Source organism: Haliotis rubra, unplaced genomic scaffold, assembly GCF_003918875.1.
Source record: "Haliotis rubra isolate DU_JTF1 unplaced genomic scaffold, ASM391887v1 Scf317, whole genome shotgun sequence".
NCBI classification, from domain to species: Eukaryota; Metazoa; Mollusca; class Gastropoda; order Lepetellida; family Haliotidae; genus Haliotis; species Haliotis rubra.
Window position 1 is genome coordinate 1060164 of NW_025766988.1, and position 20945 is coordinate 1081108.

General features: G+C 39.7%; 2 protein-coding genes and 1 long non-coding RNA gene across 3 annotated transcripts; all 3 read right to left on the bottom strand.

The window, feature by feature from the left end:
* Positions 1 to 1011: 1011 nt before the first annotated feature.
* LOC124283489 (E3 ubiquitin-protein ligase TRIM71-like) lies at positions 1012 to 10740 on the bottom strand. The gene is made up of 2 exons (XM_046719555.1): positions 10667 to 10740; positions 1012 to 4762 (listed from the first exon to the last, which is right to left on the bottom strand). Exon 2 carries the CDS (start codon positions 4751 to 4753, stop codon positions 2879 to 2881), a length of 1875 nt encoding a protein of 624 aa, XP_046575511.1. The 5' UTR covers positions 4754 to 4762; positions 10667 to 10740; the 3' UTR covers positions 1012 to 2878.
* A 2225-nt stretch (positions 10741 to 12965) lies between these two features.
* On the bottom strand, positions 12966 to 15482 carry LOC124283495. Its single transcript, XR_006900353.1, has 3 exons — positions 15378 to 15482; positions 14741 to 14796; positions 12966 to 13725 (listed from the first exon to the last, which is right to left on the bottom strand). It is a non-coding gene; the product is annotated as an uncharacterized LOC124283495 (long non-coding RNA).
* Positions 15483 to 17353: 1871 nt separating this feature from the next.
* On the bottom strand, positions 17354 to 20945 carry LOC124283497. The gene is made up of 2 exons (XM_046719562.1): positions 20492 to 20945; positions 17354 to 20258 (listed from the first exon to the last, which is right to left on the bottom strand). The coding sequence occupies exons 1-2, from the start codon at positions 20933 to 20935 to the stop codon at positions 18024 to 18026; spliced, it is 2679 nt and encodes an 892-aa protein (XP_046575518.1). The 5' UTR covers positions 20936 to 20945; the 3' UTR covers positions 17354 to 18023.

Below are 20945 nucleotides of genomic sequence, written 5' to 3' on the forward strand. Positions count from 1 at the left end.
AAATTCTTTAATTCAAACCCATGAGGAACATACCATTTGTCAGTCTATAATACTGACATGTTATTGAATGTTATTGAATAAGAAACTACCGACATCCACTTATAAGGAACACTGACATAAGCAAAGCAATGATCTATAAAAATGTTTTGGACATTGAGATTATGATCTGATGAAGTCTTGTGGTAATATGACCATCTTACATACTCATATATTTAAGTAAACTGAGCATGATTTTTGTATGATGTATTAAATCAGTAATCTGTTCCAGGTTTGTGTATTTCCCAAATTAATACCATTTCAACTACATTGCGATTGTTATTATTGAGCATGTTGAGTCCAATGCAAAACTTGACACAATCACGTTCACATCCATCACCATGGCAACAGATGAATTTCCTTATTTGTATTTGACAAATACCATCCTCTTCCTACTTTCAAAAATATTTTCTACGAGCACCATTAAAATCAGGAACAAAAGCCATAGCAACATATTCTAGTTGAAACAATTCACAACATAGCAATACTGGGGCTATTTGATTACATCTATATACATGTATGTCTAACCACATGCGTTAGGATACACACTATACCAGCAGGAATGTTGAAGACACTCTCTGATTCCACTGAAGGAAGGTGTAAATAACACCACAGACAATACTGACATTGTTTGCTAATCATCTCAAACTGAATATCCAATGAGCCCTACATTGGGTGTATCTTACCATTGCCTGAGTCATAGCCTTACGTTATTGCTAAATTGTCCTCACTAAGGGACCGTTCATGATTTATGGCTAGGGGTGGTGGGTGATCAGTGGTGGGGTGGGGTTGATGATATTTTATTGGGGGAAAGGGCACCCACTTTGTTCTGGGGAGGTGGGGGTGCATCAATTTTGTAGACATGAACTTGGGGGGAAAGCAATTTAGTACATAAGAATATTTACAAATATTATGGGAGGGGAGGGGGTCACTGATTTGTACATCATATGGGGGGGCACTTACTTTGTACGTAAATTTTAGGGGGGGGGGGCTTTCAAATTGTACATGCTGCTGTATAAAAATGATCATCACCCCTCCCCCTAGCCATAAATTATGAACTGTCTCTAATATCATCTTTTTTCATCATATTTACAACAACACAATCAAACAGCATTGAGGCAATACATGGAGCAGATGACTGCAAGGCTAGGTCATAAGTGTTGGACAAACTGAAAAGAACTTAACCGTTTGTGAGGTGTAACTGAAACCTCATTGGCTGGACACTTGCTAGCATTCTTCACACTGGAACCTTGCCTGGCTGTAAAACCATGACTACACAATGAATAAGAAATGTCACGGGTGATGGATGATGTGTCAACAAGACCATGAAGTATGGACGACACACGTGGACATGAGTATTGCAGCAGGGTGTGGCAAACATTGATTGCGTAGTAAGAATATCATGGCAGTTCTCAACAACTCAAGCTTCAAAGTAAGACCCTTAATCTCATAGGCAGCCTCACCCCTTACTGTATCTTTGTCTTCTCAGGAAACATATTCACAGCATCAATAATGCTTAAACATCAGCAAAAAGATTGGTATCCATCTGCTTGACAAGAATCATGGCTAAATGTTGTCATTTATGAATTTACCACAACATATTCTGTACTATCATCAGTCTATGCATATCTAACAGTCTGTATCACAATATGCATCACACATTTTTCAAAATTAACATTGCAATGAGCATATGCCATTAATTTAATACATTTTAAAAAGAACTTTTATACATGGTTTCTCCAATAATACATGCCAGGGCCCTGTTCCTCAAAGCGATCGTAGCGCTACGACTGTCGTAAGTCGATGTTAAAGTATGGGAGTTACGATCACCTTAGCGCTACGATCGCTTTGAGGAACGGGACCCAGATCCTAATCGATAAATTAATAAATTAGACATACAATGTAAAAAATCATGAAATCATAAATGCATTCTTCGTGTGATTGACAATACCAATATTCGGAATAATACAAATGTTTTAATTACATATGTTTAATGGCTGTATCGGCTAAATGATTTGGACAACCTGTTCATATCAATAGATTAATCAGAGTGAGTCATGCATACATCTTACAAACATCTCAACAGATCCTCTGTTAGCAGACAGTAACAAAAAGCCTTAGCCTTCAACACATGCAACATCAATGAAGCATACTGTGGTTATATAACACTTTATGATTTGAATATATTTGATTCACAAACATGACACAATAGTTTGTAGAATATGCCAATTGAAGCTGTTCATTTGGATAAGAATATCACTCGTGTCACACTCACTCAGACATTAACTAACTCGCTCATTCACTCACTCACCCACACATCTGTTTACTTACGTACTCACTCACACCTAAGTCACTCACACATTTTATGTTGAGACTGAGTTCAGAATAGGTGCTTCTTTGTATCCTCTGATTTTGGTATTTGAGAACCAACCATTACATATTCCAGAATAGACCTGGGATTTCATATGGAAACTAGTTAAATATTCAGCTATAGCTGCAAAACCAGAGGGTTTATGAATTAAAATTTTGAGCCTCAACATTTCTTTTTTTCAAAACAACATTGGGTATTTTTCTTGTAGCAGACTATATTTTTCAACAGTTTGAAGCCTAATTAGTTTTTCACAGCATTTCTGGGACAGATTTCCTTTTTCAATATGATCCCAGTCCCCTGCCATACATAATATCAAATGGACATTACCACCGTGAACCTTGACATTTCATATTAATTCTTTCCAGTATGAACAGAGGACATGCTGCTGATTGACGCATTGTACACTAACATTAAACGGTAGTGGTAAAGGTATGTTCCTTGTACTGACTTCACCTGTCCGCAGGTTATGGTTTAATTGTCAAGGTAGTCATAAACTTGCACATTTCCTCGACAGACCACCCATAGTTTGTCTCCAGGTCCAGTGGAAACTAGGCGTGGCCACTTAATGCCGTCAGACTCCCCCATGAGGAAGCGGAGGAAGTCACCTTGGGCAGACAGAAGATGTAGTTTGTTGTTACAGCCGTCAGCAACGATGATGCGACCGAACTTGTCACAGCAGATACCTCGAGGGCAGAATGAGCTACGAAGCTTGAGACTCTCTGGTGGGATGTAGCGAGCCTTGACCTGGAAGTTCCTATTCAGGATGACTACACAGCTGGCTCCTTTGTCAGACACGCAGATGTCACCATTGATGTTGACTGCGATGTACCTGGGGGCCATGAAGATCTTCTTGCCATCCTCCTCAATGACCTTCTGCAGCAGGTCGCCCCGCTCTGAGAACACCAGAAGGGCATTGTCAGAGTCTCCGTTGGATTCTGATGTACAGAGGACAATTTGGTTCTCCTGTGTAAGGACCATACCTCTGGGTGGCAGGCCAACATCTGCAAACTCCTGCAGAGGTTCCGCTTTACCTTTGTAGATGTACAGCTTTCTCTCCTGTTTTGATGTCATCAGAAACTCCCGGCCGAGCTTAACAACTCGAGTATTTCCATCAGGCTTGAGGGCAATATCTTCCTTTTTCTCCCCATTGAAGTCATACTTTACGAGTGCACTTCCTTCAGAGGTGTAATAGGACACCCATGCTTGTGTTGAAGACACAGGAATAAGGCTGAACTCTACAAAGTGGTCAGTTTCAAAATGGAAGGCTGGTCTAAGCTTCAAGGGTTCAAAGCCAAACATACCACAAAAGTTGCTAAGAATCTGAGTCCCATATATTCCTGTTGCAAAAATGGTCTGTTTCTCATCCAACTCTTTAGCCTGAAGTTTAGCATATCTCTCGAGGACATCACTGATATCTTTAGCAACACGGACAATTTGTACTGCAGCGCTGAGTCGAAGAACTTCTTCTGACTCCTGAATGGATCTCAGGAGGAGGTCATGGTCTTCTTTGATGTCTTCATACTCTGCCTGAATGGCCTTTTTCTCTGCGTCCATCTTCTCCTGGACAAACTTGATTCCGTCGTCACACATCTGCTCCACCATCCTCTTCACCTCTTCCCTTCGCGTTTCGACCGCACCGACCACCACCTCCCCATTCACCTTCATCCTGTCACGTGCCTCATCAGCCTTCTCTTTGGCAGCCTTGAACTTTATCACCAGCATCTTCAGCTCCTCCACCATGTCAGTCAGCCTCTCCCTGTCTAAGTCTGCAGCTTTAGCTATGTCGATAGCCTCATGACCATAGTGTACTGTCTGACGGCAATCTGTGCAGACGGGCACCTTGCACTCGGTGCAGTAGAACTTGAGTTCCTGACTTGGATGCTTTTCACACATCTCCATAGTTTCAACAGTTTTCCTCCCATCCCCCATGACCAGGATGTGGTGGTTCTGAGTGTTCTCATCACTCTTGTGCAGCTCCTTGCAGGACATACACAGGTTCTTCCGACACTCAATACAGAACCCGACAGCAGAGTCCACACTCCCACACACTCCACATGTCATATCGCCTGACTCAATCTCCGACATTGCACAGTTCGCCATCACAAAATAGCTGCTGGGGAAACCGTTGACGCCATTGTGAGGAACAGGAACGGATCGTCGGCACTGGGGGCAGTGGATGACCTCTTTCCCCTGGTCTGTGACAGTGTTGTTCGAGTGCTTGATGTGCTTCTCAAGACAGTCCCTGCAGAAGGTGTGGAAGCAGGGCAGCTGCTTCGACTGCTTCACCTTGTCCAGACAGATCCCGCAGGTGAGACCCTGGACAGCGGCCTGAGGTTGCTCTGCCATATTGTAGCACTGCGGAAGGAAAACATCATGCTTAGAAGTAGTACAAGAGTGGTAACAAGTGTGGGTTAGAAGTGTGCAAAATTGGTAAAAACATGAATCTTTGTTCATGAACAAACCTAACATCACATTTAAAAGTAGGGTATACTTTTTTCCTTGGTTAAAAGATATATTTTCAGTACATCAGTCTTGACAGTTGTGTGCATGATTTATAATGGAATTTTGGTAACTAACTCAACAGGAAAATTTTTGGACTGTTCCAGTAAGACAACTATAATGTTATTTGGAAGACATACTGATACATGTGATTTGGGGGTACCGGTATGTTTGAAAACTAAGGCTTTGCATTATCTGTTTCACAGGTTTTGGATTTACATAGTTCATTCATAAAAGAACCTGGTTGGGAAGTGAAAAATAATTCATTTAAAAAAAATTACATTCCACTTTTCATGTTTGGCAGAATGCATTAACCAATGATTAAGAAAAAGATTCATGCAGAGGACACTAGTAGGTTCCAACCTTGTCTGAAGAGGGATTCAAAAGTGGGGATTCAAAAGTGGGTTACCATAACTTTTCTTCAACAAAAGATTTTGCTGTTATACAGGACTTCAAGAACCTGAACCTGAAGCCAAATCAGTGACTAATCATTGAACAGGGATACAATCAGTTGAGATCATTCCCAGGAATCAATGCTGGTACTACTTATCTATACTGCTGCTATGCATTATTCACATGGAGCCACCACACCATGACCAGATTGTCAATAAGGTATTCTCCAGAACAGCACATGTACAACACATGTACAGCCAAATCAATACACAATAACACAGAGTATTACACTTAAAGCCAGGACGATTCTCAATACCAGGAAACATCCCATGCTAGCACAGAGCTTCACATTCAGGGGAATATTCCTCATTGTGTAAGGCTCCAGTGTGGATGTAAGTGAAGGACCAGATATGAGTAATATAGGACAATAGGACAAGGTGACCCATACATTGCATGTGGGTGGGTGAGTGGGTGCGTGCAATGAGTGAGTGGATGAGTGAGTGGATGAGTGAGTGAGCAAGTAATGGAAATAGAAAAAGAAAAGAGGTTCTACAAATATGTAAAATGTTTGGCTTGCTTGAAATATAACAAGAAACACTACTTTTTCGATTCATGTTAATTTTATTGGGCATTAAGTTTTTCAGGTTTACTAAATAAATAAAATTGACCATAAATTTATGTAGCTCAATATTTATTTGTATTTCACGTCCAGATTATGTTAATTTGGGTTGGAAATTCAGGCCACTTTTCAGTTTCACTTGTTAAACAATAGTTATGGAGTCATGAATTTCCAATCAGGGTCCGATTAAGAATTTGATTTATAACAAGTATCTGTGCAAACTATTTCAGAAAAATGCAAACTAATATTTATGACTACATACACCAAGCATGTGGCAAGTGCATGTCAAGATATTTCAAACCTGTGTCTGACTAACCCTTACATATCCGGACAACACTTACTCATCTCTGAACACACTGAACAACTCTGTGCTTTATAGACCATACTACTGTGTTATGTATAAACTGTACGTGTCCTTGTATTGTTGATTATCAGACATTTAAGAAACATTCACTATTATTTTTCTAGTCACGTGAAGAATTTTAAAATATCTCAGTAATTAATAAAATATAACGCTAACCTAAACACGAGCTATTATTAAATAATTGGCAATGTCTGTGTGATGCCAAAACCACTGCTACAGCTGGAGTAAGCCAGTGTTTCCACTGGCATTTTTTACAGCTGGACATTATGACCGGCTAGCCTTTTAAATACGGGTCATTTATAAATTTTACCGTCAATGATCACGCTTTTCATTGTGCTGCGAGACCTTGCACCTTAACTATCAATCAGAAATGTAGAGGGTATCGCAATGCATCAATGCCGCTTTTTCTAGCCTGGGATTTTCCAAAACTGCTAATTTTTATTTGACAACACCTCGATGTCATTGTGAAAACATAATTTTTTCGAGGAGAAATATACTAGTAATTGACAGAGGCAAAGAGAAAATTGATTTTAGAATTTGCCAGACACGATGACCGACAGCCTTTGAAATTACCGGTCAAAGTCCGGTACATAACGGATAGCGGAAACACTGGTAAGCACTGCCATTCAAAAAACATACTACCTGGGATAGCCAAGTGGTTAAAGCGTTCGCTCGTCACACTGAAGATCCGGGTTCAATTGCCCACATTAATACAACGCTGGAAGCCATTTCCATATTGCTTAAAAAGCCATAAAACCACACTCACTCACTAACTTTTCATGTCTGGTGTCGAGTTAAATCAAGTTCCTTAAATCGAGCCATGACAATTGATCAACAACATAAACAACACCACCAATATATATTCAGTCAGTCATCATTTCTCTATCAAGTATCTTGGAAGCCCTGACTGATGCTGTGTAAGTGACCACATTATCACACCATTGTTACAATGTCAGTGTAACTTCCTGAACATGACATAATGTTAAAGTGAGTGAGTGGGTTTGTTTTACACCACTTTTAGCAATATTCCAACAATATCATGGCGGAGGACACCAGAAATGGGCCTCACACATTGTACCCATGTGGGTAATCGAACCCAGGTCTTCAGCTGACGAGCAAACGGTTTAACCACTAGGCTACCCCACCGCCAATAAAATGTTAAGAGAGGCGAAGCCAGATGATCTGGGGTCAGTTTCCTGCACAGGTTGAGATAATGCAGTGAAACTAAGGTACTGTCTGTGGGTAATTAGCCTGATTGGCGGGGAGATTACTGGATGGGGATCTTTACTTCCCTGATCACATACTGAACAAAAAATATTGATCCTTACTGAAATACTTTATTCGTGTTAATATCTGTCCTTACCTCAATTGAAAACTTAATATTTTAATCAAATGTGTGATAATTAACACTGCCAACTGTAAGTTGTAGAGGTGTGACGATACAGACATTTCATGATACGATACGTATCGCGATATCTTGGAACGATACGATTCAATACGATACATATCACGATATGCTATCTTTAGTTATTTTCTTTAAAAAGGTGTATTTTGGTAACAAGTCACTGTAAATTTTGACATAACCGTCAATTTCTAGTGAAAATTCACAATTTTAAGGTCAATGATACACATATCACGATACGAAAAAAAGTATGGATATATTTATTGTCAGAAAAAGTATCACGATTATCGATACTACGATATATCGTCACAGCTCTAGTAAGCTGTCAATGTATCAGATGTTTGGCCATGATATTCTATGGGGTGAAACGGTATGCTTTTAACATGGTAGCGTACATACTCAGTCAGTCAGTCAGTACAAGGCCATGATGTTAGGTTTGATCCGCGGTACATATTGCGGGGACTTGGTATGATGATCATAATGCAGAAAAGAAAAGAAAAGCAAATAAATGCATAGATTTTGACAAAATGATTCGATTTCTAGACATTTTACAAAATGTTTAAAAAGGTTAATAAAATGATGGTACGAAAACCGAAAAAATGGATTTCATTACGGTATACCGAACCGAAGGCAAAATACTGCAGATCTACTATACCACTGTATACCGTTTCACCCCTAATGATGTCATGAAATGAGTGAGTGAGGTTTTACGCAGCTTTTAGCAACATTCCAGCAACATCATGGTGGGGGACACCCGAGAAGCGCTTCACACTTTGGGGAATCAAACCATGGTCTTCGGAGATACAAGTGAACTCTTTAACCACTAGCCTACCACACTGCCATCTCATCATGAAAAAGATACAGTCCAGCACCATTGTTTCGATATTCATGGGACCAGGAAAAAATATTGAGTTATCCGAACTTCGAGACATCCGACCAGGGCATATCATCACATATCACTATGAAAGAAAACAAAACGCTTCTCAGTATGTTTAGATTCGAAACTATAATCCGTTATCAGTAGTGTTTAGTCGTAACAGTGAGTACTTCCTGATTAAATCTTTCTTTAATTAATCCTAATTAAATAACAAACAAGTGACACCTTCAACTCAATTAGCCCTAATTAGTTTACACAACCACATCCCTTTGATTCATGTAACCGTGTGGAAACAACCTCAGTTCAGATTTCTGACGAACAGTCTAAATTTACAGCTTTCCAGTCCGATGGTCTGGTAATTTCTTTAGTAAATTTGAGTAAATTCAACATATCTTGGTGTTTGGTCTGGTTAAATCCATTTTGGGCTGGTAACATTTTGATTACCAGCTCTGATGTCTGGATAGGTTTCTGGCTTATTTCATACACTGGCAACAAACTGATAAATGTACTATGAAACACATGGTTTCAGTCGTTCTAGTTAGTTTATAATTATATTTCATTACATTTTAGTAGACCAACTTTCTGTCCTTATCCGTGTCAAAGAGTGATCAGTTTGTAACAATTGGATGACAAGCAAGACTCTGTTCGACAAACATTACTATCACTTCCTGGTATATTTGTCTTGTGTCTTGCTGTATAAACCAGTTAAACACTTAAGCTCCCATTCCTTTCCCACCTGGTGTTCAGACGATCTATTTATTACAGTAGACATAGTAGATGTGATGAACATGTGTAAAAAGTCTATTTAGATAATATTATTTCAATGAAGCTAATACTAACATCATGGCCATTGTCATATATCAATTAAAAGCAGACTCTACCTCCCAGTTGGCTGGCACATGCTGAAATAATGTTCTGGATGTTTATCTATTACAGTAAAACTGATGAACATGTGTACAACACCTATTTTGCTAATAATAGTAATATGATTTCCACAAAGCTAATACAACCACCACAGCCATTGTCATTTTATCAATTAAAAGCAGACTCTACCTTTCAGTTGACTGACACATGCTGAAATAATGTTCTGGATGTTTATCTATTACAGCAGAACTGATGAACATATGTACAAACATCAATTTTGCTTTTGTTATTTCAACGAAATTAATACAACCATTGCAGCCATTGTCATTTATCAATTAATAGCAGGCTCTACCTTTCACTACAGTTTCAGTGACTGACACATACACATGATGAAATTATGTTCCGGGTGTTTATCTATTGCCATGATTACAGCACATGTGATGAACATGTGTACAACATCATTTTTGTTTATATTGTTTTAATGAGTTTGAATTTGACCCCTAACCTTATTGTTATGATTATACTGACTGACTGACTGAGTTTGGTTTTACGCCGCTTTTAGCAATATTCCAGCAACATAACGGCAAGGACACCAGAAATGGGCTTCACACATTGTACCCATGTGGGGATTCGAACCCAGGTCTTCTGCGGTTATGATTATACAATGCAATAACACAATAAATAGATTAACAGGTGTATATTGATATTTTAATGTATGGTATAAAAAAAGAATGTAGGAAGTATTTTTCTGTCTTATATAGAAGAAGACTGACAATAACAATGTTTACTGGTGAATGACAATCCATTTCACAGTGCCATGTAAGTGCTGAACATGTTTTAATTAGCAATATCACATTTCGATCACTGAATTTGTCTGGAGTATCTGTGCACGAGTCAGCCAACTGGAAGGTAGGGAGAGTCAGCTTTGTTTGAATTTAACTTCGTTAAACACACATAACAAATAAAAGAAATGTTTTACACACGTTCATCACATTTACTGTAGTAAATAAACATCCGGAAGACCACAGGGATACTTGCGATTTAAAGGAATGACAAACGAAAAGTAGGTACATATACAAACTGAAACAAAGATTGTCAGTTCGTTGTAAAGAAACCAATACGGAGAAGTTTGTGGGGAAAAAAGCGCTTTCGTTCTCTGCCTTTGTATTGACACGGCTGGTAAACGCATCAGTTAAGCACTATGACTATATACAAAGTGTAGAAAAGTGTGAATACACTACCTTTTTGAGTCAGATATTGCTGGAATGTATTGTTATTACATCAGCGAATGCCTAATGAAAACACGGAAGTGTCGTTGAAGGGGGAGATAAGTCTCAAGATCGGCCCGTTACTGCATACCACGTAACAATTCTTGGGGCTAAGATTTGATACTGCGTCAATGTTAAAATACTTTTGTGCGATATATTGCAAGCTGATTGTGTTTGAACAGGATACAGAATATTAAGTACTCATTATTTAATTTTTCCTCTTTAGAACATCAAGGAGATATCAACTGATTACCAAACAAGTAACAGACGTATTGTAGGAGTAATTTTACAAACGTGTGTACATGTACGTAGGCGTAACATAGGCGGATCCAGAGGATACTTTTGTCCTGAAAGTTTATTAAATGACCATCAAATCTCTCGTGAAAACGGGTGAAAATGAACTCTTCATCTCCCCCACCCCCAACACCATCTAAAATAGAGAGAGCATGTGTGCGTGAGTGAGTGAAGGAGAAGAGAAGTGAAGGAGACCGAGAATGGGATGTATGTGAATATATGTGCATTCTGATACACATAGAATTCCATAATGTTGCTATATACAGTATATATTTCATGCAGGGATAAATCATGTGAGCGTACTGTTGACACGGGGCTGTACTGTAAAGCTTCAAATACACAGAAAAAACCCCCAAACATTTATAGCTGAAATTGATACATGTTATGTATTCGCTGGTCTACTGATTTGGACTTCAGTAGTTTGAGATTGAGAAACATGTCGACCAGTGAAAGTCTCCGTCAATGCCTTACAATATATACTGGTGACAGTCACTGTCGTTACCACAGCGCAAGGATACATGTGCATGATCAGGACTATTCTTATTATGACTGGTAACGTTATTCCTGAAAACTTTCGGATTACTTTTGTGGAAAAACAGGAAGTCAAATAATAAATCATATCAAATAAAGACTTGGTTCAAATTTAGCCCATGGTATCTAACTGAATAATATTCCATGATCATCTATTATGTTGGGTGTAAATATCCGTCAGATAAATGATACAGCTATATTAGTACGTTCAAGTGACTTTGCTACACTTATATGAAGAGGGTGGAGGTTGTGTTTGTGTGTATCTTTCGTATGGGGCTACAAGCTTTTTTGAAGCATACTGATCATGTGCACTACCGGGTAATGAACGAACATAAGCTTGTTTAATGGTGGCAAATGGTGAAACAATATGAACTGGTTCTTTGAAATGGTGATGTATTTAATACGGGTGTCATGAATGTGTTCCGGCCCTGACGTTAGCAGTGTATCGACCACTGTTTTCTGAGTATTACAGTTTTGGTAATGTTTGTAATTGTTTTGTAAAATCCAGTATTCCAGTGAATACTTATCTCTGCCCGACCGTTGCTGTAAAATAAGCCCAGATTTGAATGGACACTGTTCATGCATGGATGTTCTGGGTACTAAACATGCCTGTTGTGAAAATAATAGAGTTAAAAGGCATGAAAGAATATTGCATTTGTATCAGCACTTTGAATTTCTGAGTTCGATTGGCATTGATCGGTGGTGAGTGTGGATCATTGCGATCAAGGCGGTGGTGTTGGGATGTGTGTGTGTGTGTGTGTGTGTGTGTGTGTGTGTGAGTGAGTGAGAGAGAGAGAGAGAGAGAGAGACACCCTCCTCCTTCACTCCTCTCTCTCACACACACACACATTCTGTACCTGAAGAGCATTTCCCCCTAACCTTTAGATTTTATGAAATATGTGCAGCCTCACTTCTCCAAAATCCTGGATCCTCCTCTGGCGGTAGAAGGGTTTTGACTCTTCCCAGACTAAGGCGATTTCGTGTTTACCTCCTTTTGTTCGTCGCATAACGCTGCACTCGGAAATGTTCCAATCTGTAGTCTAGGTCAGACTATCAAGTGGTTGATATAACAGCTGTCTAAGATGATATGCAAATCAGCCAAACAGCTTTACTACCCGATTAATTAAGTGACTTCTTGTGCCAGTAAAGGTGTCGCGGGACTAATTCTCCGAATCCGTATCACATTAAACATTTGACAAAAATAGCAATAGGATAAATAATTAGTCGTTTAGACAAAGGAAACAAAGTTTAACATGATTTTACTGCGTCCACATCGTTCCTGAATTCCATGAAAGAACGAACTTCACTGAATGTTTCCTGTCACTTGGTTGCACTCGCTGTGGGCGACTTAACTCAACTGTAACAGCGTCTCTCCTGGTGACAATACCTGTAGTTTCATGTTTGTTCCTGTACTCAAATGAAACCTTTTTGGATAACAGACTCAAAGTCATTTGTGACTATTTATTCACCTCGTGTGATATACACATAATAAATGCACAACTTGAAAAGAAAAACGAATATTTGTTCGATAGACAGTAACAATCATGTGCTGGATCATGACGTCTAACACCGTTCTCTTAAGGAACACGCATGGAGGTCACGGAACTTGAATATCCATCATTTATATATAATTATATACTGACGTACATGGATATGCATAGTTTACGACATTCAAGTACTTGGATCATGCCTTGCTAATATGATTGTGTCGACGTCCTGGATCATGCATCGTTAACATTTGTCGACGTCCCGGTGCAAAACATCCCAAGCACAGAAGATACACTTTACATATATAGTATATAATAATGTATTATTTCAATATATGAAAAAAAGACCGTGAAATGATACACATCACAGGCATATGATAACACATGCTAAAAGTACAGGGTTCCATGTACAGAGATACATGTCATACATGCTTTTAACTGTCGAGTACATATCTATAAATATGACTCATTGTCAGTGAAGCAGTAGATGATGATGGTTGGACGGTCATTTGAAGAGAGTTATGACGTCACAAAGGTGACGGAGTGGCACAGTAGTTGAAGTTTCATGAGATCTTCGTTGATTGGCGGAGTGGAAGATTTCAGTTTGTCCAACCTTGCGCGCGTTTCCAAAATATTGTTTTCTGTCTTTGATAAGTGCGTTGTGTTGCTGCACCGGATTAACTTCTCTTGTCGGAGGAGCTGAGAGACGCTTCTCTTTGCCTGCAATCAAGGAAACATTTTCGAAAACTATTCCATAGGATAAAAAACCACGGCAAACAACTCATAACATTTTTCCTGGTGTTCATTTTTCAAATGTCCACGTTGTCGACAGGAAAATTGTTGTATTCGAATTTCCAATAGTCAACGCTTTGGCACGGGTATAATACCTTATACATTTGAGACAAAGTGAATGCATGTAGTTTTTCGCTACAGTAAGGACTATTCCAATCTTATCACAACATATATACAATTCATAATTGGGAAAGTCAAACCGAAGGTCGATAACATGAACAACATTCCACTCTGTCGGAGTAAGATGACACATATTTTCAGTGTAGTCAGCTCTCAGACTCAGTAAACAAGCACCTGCAGTTCCACCTTATTGTATGCCGAGAAGTATACAGACGCCTGGCATTTGGTCGGCGGGAGTTCCCAGGAAGTGAAAGAATGCCATTTGCACTAAAAATTCACTATACATGCTGGGCGGTGGGGTAGCCTAGTGGTTAAAGCGTTGGCTCGTCACGCCGAAGACCCGGGTTCGATTCCCCACATGGGTACAATGTGTGAAGCCCATTTCTGGTGTCCCCCGCCGTGATATTGCTGGAATATTGCTAAAAGCGGCGTAAGACTAAACTCAGTCAGTCAGTCAGTCACTATACATGCTGATGTGCTATTCATCAAAAGTCTGCTAGGGATCACCAGTATAATATCTCAGTCAAACCTTGAGTGGTCTATTGGGATGTGCGCAAAGACATGCAGATAGGACGGTACAAGGTCAACCACATTTATTAGTATGTGTGTGAACATGTCCTGACTAAACCCTTTTATTGTGACAACCCACTGATATATCAAACCGTATATTAACCTAGGTACCCTACTCACACACAGTATACGGACCCCCAGACTCCTTCTTTTATCCCCTTAACGCAGATGGCCAGGCAGGGTAACAAGTACTACATTGTAACACAGCCGGGGATCGAACAGCGACCTTCCTCAGGGCTGAGACTATACTTACTGGGGAGTTCCAGGGGTTTCTGCTGTGGTTCCACTTTCCCATGATACTCCTGTTATCTGTAGAAGACGATACAGTGATTGTAGATCAATTTGTATCTCAAACCTCCCAATACAACACTACTGACGGGCACGAATAATTTAAAACACTCCTTCGGAAACGGTAAGCTTATATCCTAGATAAGACATTTTGACACTTTTGATAGTCCTCAAACAATACAATATTTTTTCTGATAACCACTAGAACAATTTTAATTTGCAATATCTTATTACTCCTTACACGCCTAAGGTTGAGTTGGGTTGGACTTTACGTCACATCGGCATTATTATAGGATATTTTATTCCAGCCTAACATGCCTTAGGTATTGAATTATCAATCTAGGCCGTATTGTATTGAAATTCGTTTAGTCTTCATATTTACTAGTTATACTTAAAATCAGTTTGGGAAACACATATGTACATGTCAGTTCCAATAATAAAAATATCCACTAGGCGAAAATGCAGCGCAATCTCTCCCTTCAATATCAATCTCATCCCCCGCTATGAATACAAAGATTCAGTATATATTTATATTAAGAGCGAATATATATTAACCGATAGCTTAATGAAAACGAAGGACATTAACAGATTCAGCTCCTTACCTTGTGTCTTGTAAGAGTTCTTCAGTAGAGAAATATGGCTACCTGTGACAACACGGCATGACGCGACTATTTATATACATTGACAACGGTTAACCGCCTTGCTGTAGTCAACGCGTAAACCCGGAAGTGATCTGTCGCCATATCGGACACCGTGTTGGGTATATAAATAACCTACTCACTGCTGCGGTTAAACTCGATATGGTTAGATACGCGTGTAAAGTGTTCTGCAGTTAAAACTGAACTATACCTATACTCATAATTATTTTTATTCCATAGATATGTGCGAGTTAGTTTATGAGTGTCTGTAATCAAAAGCATAGGAAAATTATATTTATATCCTCCCAAATCCCTTGACTGCACAACTGAATACTACATGTATTTGAGTCCTTGATAACCAAGAAGAACGACCAGTCTCTCTTGACTCATGCATTCACTATGGAGTTAAACACTGTTATAAATAAAGGGAACGCTATAGTTAATCTACGGTAAATCTCTATCAGCGCCCGATCAAGAGTTACAAGCCGCTTTCTGACGCTGCAGTGAAAGAAAACACTCTGTCGCCTGATCGATCATTTACAGGTTGCTGTGATATATATGGAATATTGCAGGGCGTTGAACGACATGTAAACAGATCTTCGGTCGGGACACATCAGAAAAGGACGAAAAGATTTACTGTATTAGGACATTGTTGAGAAGTCCAATGACAATAACAGTCGTTTACTGTGACACACACACACAGCAGATTGCTTCAGCCGATTCTCCTAACAGAAACGTACGACCCGAGAAGATCCGGGATAGAACATGCTTTCAGCAACTAACGCTTGACTAACGGATCGTGTGTGTGTGTGTGTGTGTGTGTGTGTGTGTGTGTGTGTGTGTGTGTGTGTGTGTGTGTGACTCCATGGCTTTTTATGCATGTCGTATTCAAATTGCGTTGGTCAGTGCTCATGATATCAATCACTTGGTTGTCTGGTCCAGACTCGATTATTTACAGACCGCCGTCATATACTTGGAATACAGCCGAATGAGCGTCAAGCAACATACAACAACAGAAGAGTACAACCAGTATCATGATTGGCTAAATTTAATTCATAAGGTTGAAAACATAGGTATGTGCGAAAGTAGGTATGAACGTGATTAATAAATTGCGAAACAGAAAACAGTAACCCATTCCGGTTTGTTGCAATCGAAGACAAACAAATTACAATATTAGGAAGAAACACAGAGGTAACATTTTCCTTTTCCTTGTATATTGAAACCATACTGAACAACATTACTAAACTTGGGAATAATTTTAAGTAACAAATAGTGAAATTAAGTCCGAATTTGGGAACTGCTATAAATGAATTGTGTTTGAGCAGAATTTTACTCTGTATTCTGCTCTCACCAATACATGGCGTCTCTGCAGTCAATGCGAGACCTTTAAACACATTCAACAACTTTAAAACATTCAAAGAACTTGCAACGTACACAACAAACTGTTTCAATATGAACAGAAATGAAGGAACACCTTATAGACTTCATTAGACACTGAATTCTACAATAAAGGGCAAATGGAATTATACAAATGCAGGGCAAAGGAAGTAAACACCCGAAGCTTTGATTTGAAATAATAATTACAAACGTAACAGTAGTGTTGGGAATTGGTTGAAATCTCACAATTGATGATTGCTTCATTACCAACGAACAATCATCGAAAAAAATTGGTTAGCGTCATTTTTCAGATTTTCCTATCCAGGTTGTTACTGCAGAAAAGTATAACATGTTGCTACTTGCTACATTAAAGTGATGACTAATATATCATGAACATAAACTTCCTGGAGTCTTAGAGAAATATTTAGTCATGACTTTTCAGTTAGTGGAGTGAGTTTTCTAAGAAATAAACATGTTTTCAGGCCCTGACAACTTCTAAGATATGTTCCATTGTCAAGTATTTCAAAGACTAAAACAGTAGTTCCAAAATCGTTTATGTTCGATTATGAGAAAATGTGATCGATTGCTTGGTCGTTTGGTCACTGCGACCAATCTTCGATTATTTCAATTAGTCGGACCACCACTACGTAACAGTACCCGAAAAACAACAAACCAAAGGTAAAAAACTCAGCTATAATAGAAGCATCAATTACATAATCTTTGAATTACCCTATCATGTTTGTGTAATGAAGCAACCAATAAACATGCAAGTATGCTTTCTTTGCACGGTATTGCTTTTTTTCACACAAATGAAACTATTTCCTAGCGCTAACATCAACATGTAGCTGGAAGACTGGGATAACACTGCTTTGAATAGTTATCAATTATTATATCACGGGTGGTTACTTGAAATTGGTGTTGGTGTGTTGGAGCACCACATAGGTACGATACGTGAAGTCCATTGCTGGCATGCCGCACCGTGACGTTACTGGAACATTCCTACAAGCTGCGAATAAAACACCTCACTCACACACTGTTTTGAAGTAAATCAATGCGGGGTTCTGTGCCGACCTAGGATCAATGTCGGGACTTTAAACCAAAGTTTAGGAAGTCAAACCGATAATCATCAGTTGCGTGAAAGTACACGTACAGCCGCCTTTGGCTGCTGTGCCACCGTGCCTCCTGAAGTAGTCTAGACACCATGCGTACCATGGACATCCTGTACTGCACCAACTAGGGCCCTGCCGGACGTTCTATCTTCACAAGGGCTGTGTCCTTCACGTTTACATGATGGGCTTCGACCCTCCCCGAAGTTTGTTCTCGCCTTGTGTAGCACCTACTATAGCTATAAGATTTGAAAAGGTGTTGATGAGATCTCCAGTGTTCGATGTTATCAAACATAGGCCATGATTCTCTTTGCACATAGGGCCTCTTCCTGTACTGCGTCGGAGGACTACAGGACTCTGACCTTTGATCACAAACGACAATTCTAGTGTCACAACGAGAGTTCCTTCCTTCTGGACACTTGGTGGTACAGTCTAAAGCAGTGTTGCCCCAAAATTCTTTAACAGGTTTTGTGTCATCAACGGCAATGGGCAAATTCGTGGCGTGATGTTTTCTAGGAAGCGTACCTGGAGATACTCTCTCATCAGTGGAACTGGACTGAGTTGTACCATCGGTAGAACCTTCTGGTCTACTGTTTGTCACTGAGCAACTGTTGATAGAATGTGATAAATCCGAAGATTCTGACATAAAAGTTCCGTTCTTCTCTACAAATGAATGGGGAATCTGTGACATCATTGGCACAGATTGAGTTCTGAGTGAATCTGTTGCTGATGCTTTGGTTGGATGCTGATACCGAACCGGACTCATTGACACCCATTGTGTTGATATGGGAGGTGTTGACTCTGGATTGCCTTCTTTGTTTTCAGGACTAGCTGGAACAGAAGCATCATCTTCCTCTGGACGATGTTTCGAATCAGATCTAAAAACCTCGTTCTTGTAATCATGTTCCATCTTCAAGGGAGCCATTGGACTCTCTGGCAAGTTTTCATAGGCGTCTTTTGACGTGTCTGGTGAATATGTACATTGCTGTTCATCTATGATGAGTTTCATCGCGTCTTCTGAATCAGCCAAAATATCAGGAATCCATTCTTGGTTATCTTCTTCAGTGAAAGGGATACCCAGTGAGGAATATTCTTTGTGTGATATTTCTTCTTTACATATTGATTCCAACTCATTCTTTTCTTCAGTTGGAATGACGGGAATGGGTGTTGACGTGTTCAGTATGATATCAGTCAAATGATATTCTTCTCCAGAAACTTCAAAAGACCCCTGACCTGGTGCTGGTGACATAGTGGTGTCCATGTATCTCGTGGATGTCTTGCTCTTTAGTACCGTTACTTTAGAAGATTTGGTTACTCTAGTCTCCTCAGCTGATGGCACATGTAGGATTTTCTTGAGGGAAGATAAAGCCTTGACTCTTTCTACTCCAGGGCATTCCCCTGTCTCTGATGTTTTCTTCTCCAAATGTTCACTGGGCGCCTTCTTCACGTCTGCTTCTGGTATGTAATATATTTTCTTGTTAAGTAAAACGGAACATGACTTCGTCTTTGTGGTGTGTTCTTTTGTGCCAAGAGCTGCCGGAGCATTGGTTAAATGCTTTGTGGATTTAGTCTGAAGTGCTTTAGAGAGCAGGTTCGCAGCAGTTGTTTTAGGTTTCTTGTGGTTCATTTGACATGTTCCTTTGAGTGATGCTAATTTTCCCCCTTCAGACTCAACTTTATGGACGTCTGATTCAAAAACTGTCATTTTGTCTCTTTCGCTTACATCATCATTTTTCTTTTTCAAAAGGTTTCCACTGCCCAAGAACTTCTTGCTTCTACCTTGACTAGCTCCAGTGAGATTGCTGTGTGATTGCTGCGGAGATTCACTCCTCTTCTTCTTTACTTGTCTAGGATCAACTCCAATGAAACAACTATGAGTTGGAGAGCCACTACTCTTGTGAGGCACAACATCCCCCATCTCTATATGGCAATCTTTGTCAGCAGTTGTGATCATGCCTGTGATTCCATGTGTTGACACGATGGCAGTAGGTACAGCTGCAGCTCCTCCACCATCCTCGGTGTACCTTTTAGGGTAGGAATATTTGGGTTTTTCTCCCTGTAACTTGGTGATACACCTGAAGTACGACTTCCCATTACAATTGTGCTCATGTACGTCCGAGTCGATCCAGGACACAGTCAAATGCTTCATTTTCTTCTTCGGAAGATTTCTGAGGAACTTGCCTATTTCCTGACGTATTCTCCCTGGCATGAGCCTTTTCAAGTGTCGACGGATGTTGAGTGATTTTCCTATGTAGATTGTCTTGTGTTTGTAGGCGATCTTAAACACACCCCTCATTGGGTGTTTGTTTGGCAGCTCATAGTACGGCATATGGCTTGTTTGGAGGAGCTCACACGGTGGTACCTGAGGAGAAGGTATTTATAATATATTCACTTTGTGAACTGCCAGACAAAACAATTTTCATCAACAGAAGTTTGCAATTGAATACTTAACTGATTATCACTGATACCTGTTCCGCAGAATACGTTGCTGCTCTCAATCTGACATTTGTATTTACAGTGAAGTTGTGACTTGTCATTGTTTTTTACGTAAACAGAAGCATTATTAAACAAATACTAAACTTTTCCATACATTACCTTCTTAAGCGTATCTGAATTTTGATATTGTGGGGTAATGAAAGATCCAGGTACTTGGCTATCATGGGCCAGACTCACACCAGGTATTTTGTTTGTTTTGACTGACCCCAAACCACTGTGTGTCTTTGTACCACTGAGTCTGGCTGTTTCCTGTTCAGATGTCCAGTCCTTGGCATCTGATCTGTCCGGAAGATATTTTGATTTTCTAGGTCTACCTGGCCCATATATGACAGGTAGTTCATCTTCTGAGGCAATTTCTGTTTTAGTTCCAAAAATTGGAAAGGACTCTTGTAGATTTGACGTCTTCCTGAGGTCTTCATGCTTCACTGGCAGACAGCCACAATAGCCGCATGCATGTCCCTCAGGTTGTGGTACATATTGGGCACACTGTCCACATGCGCAGCTTCCCCGGGGAACACCTCGCTTGTCTTCAACGTAGGACATCAGGAAGTAT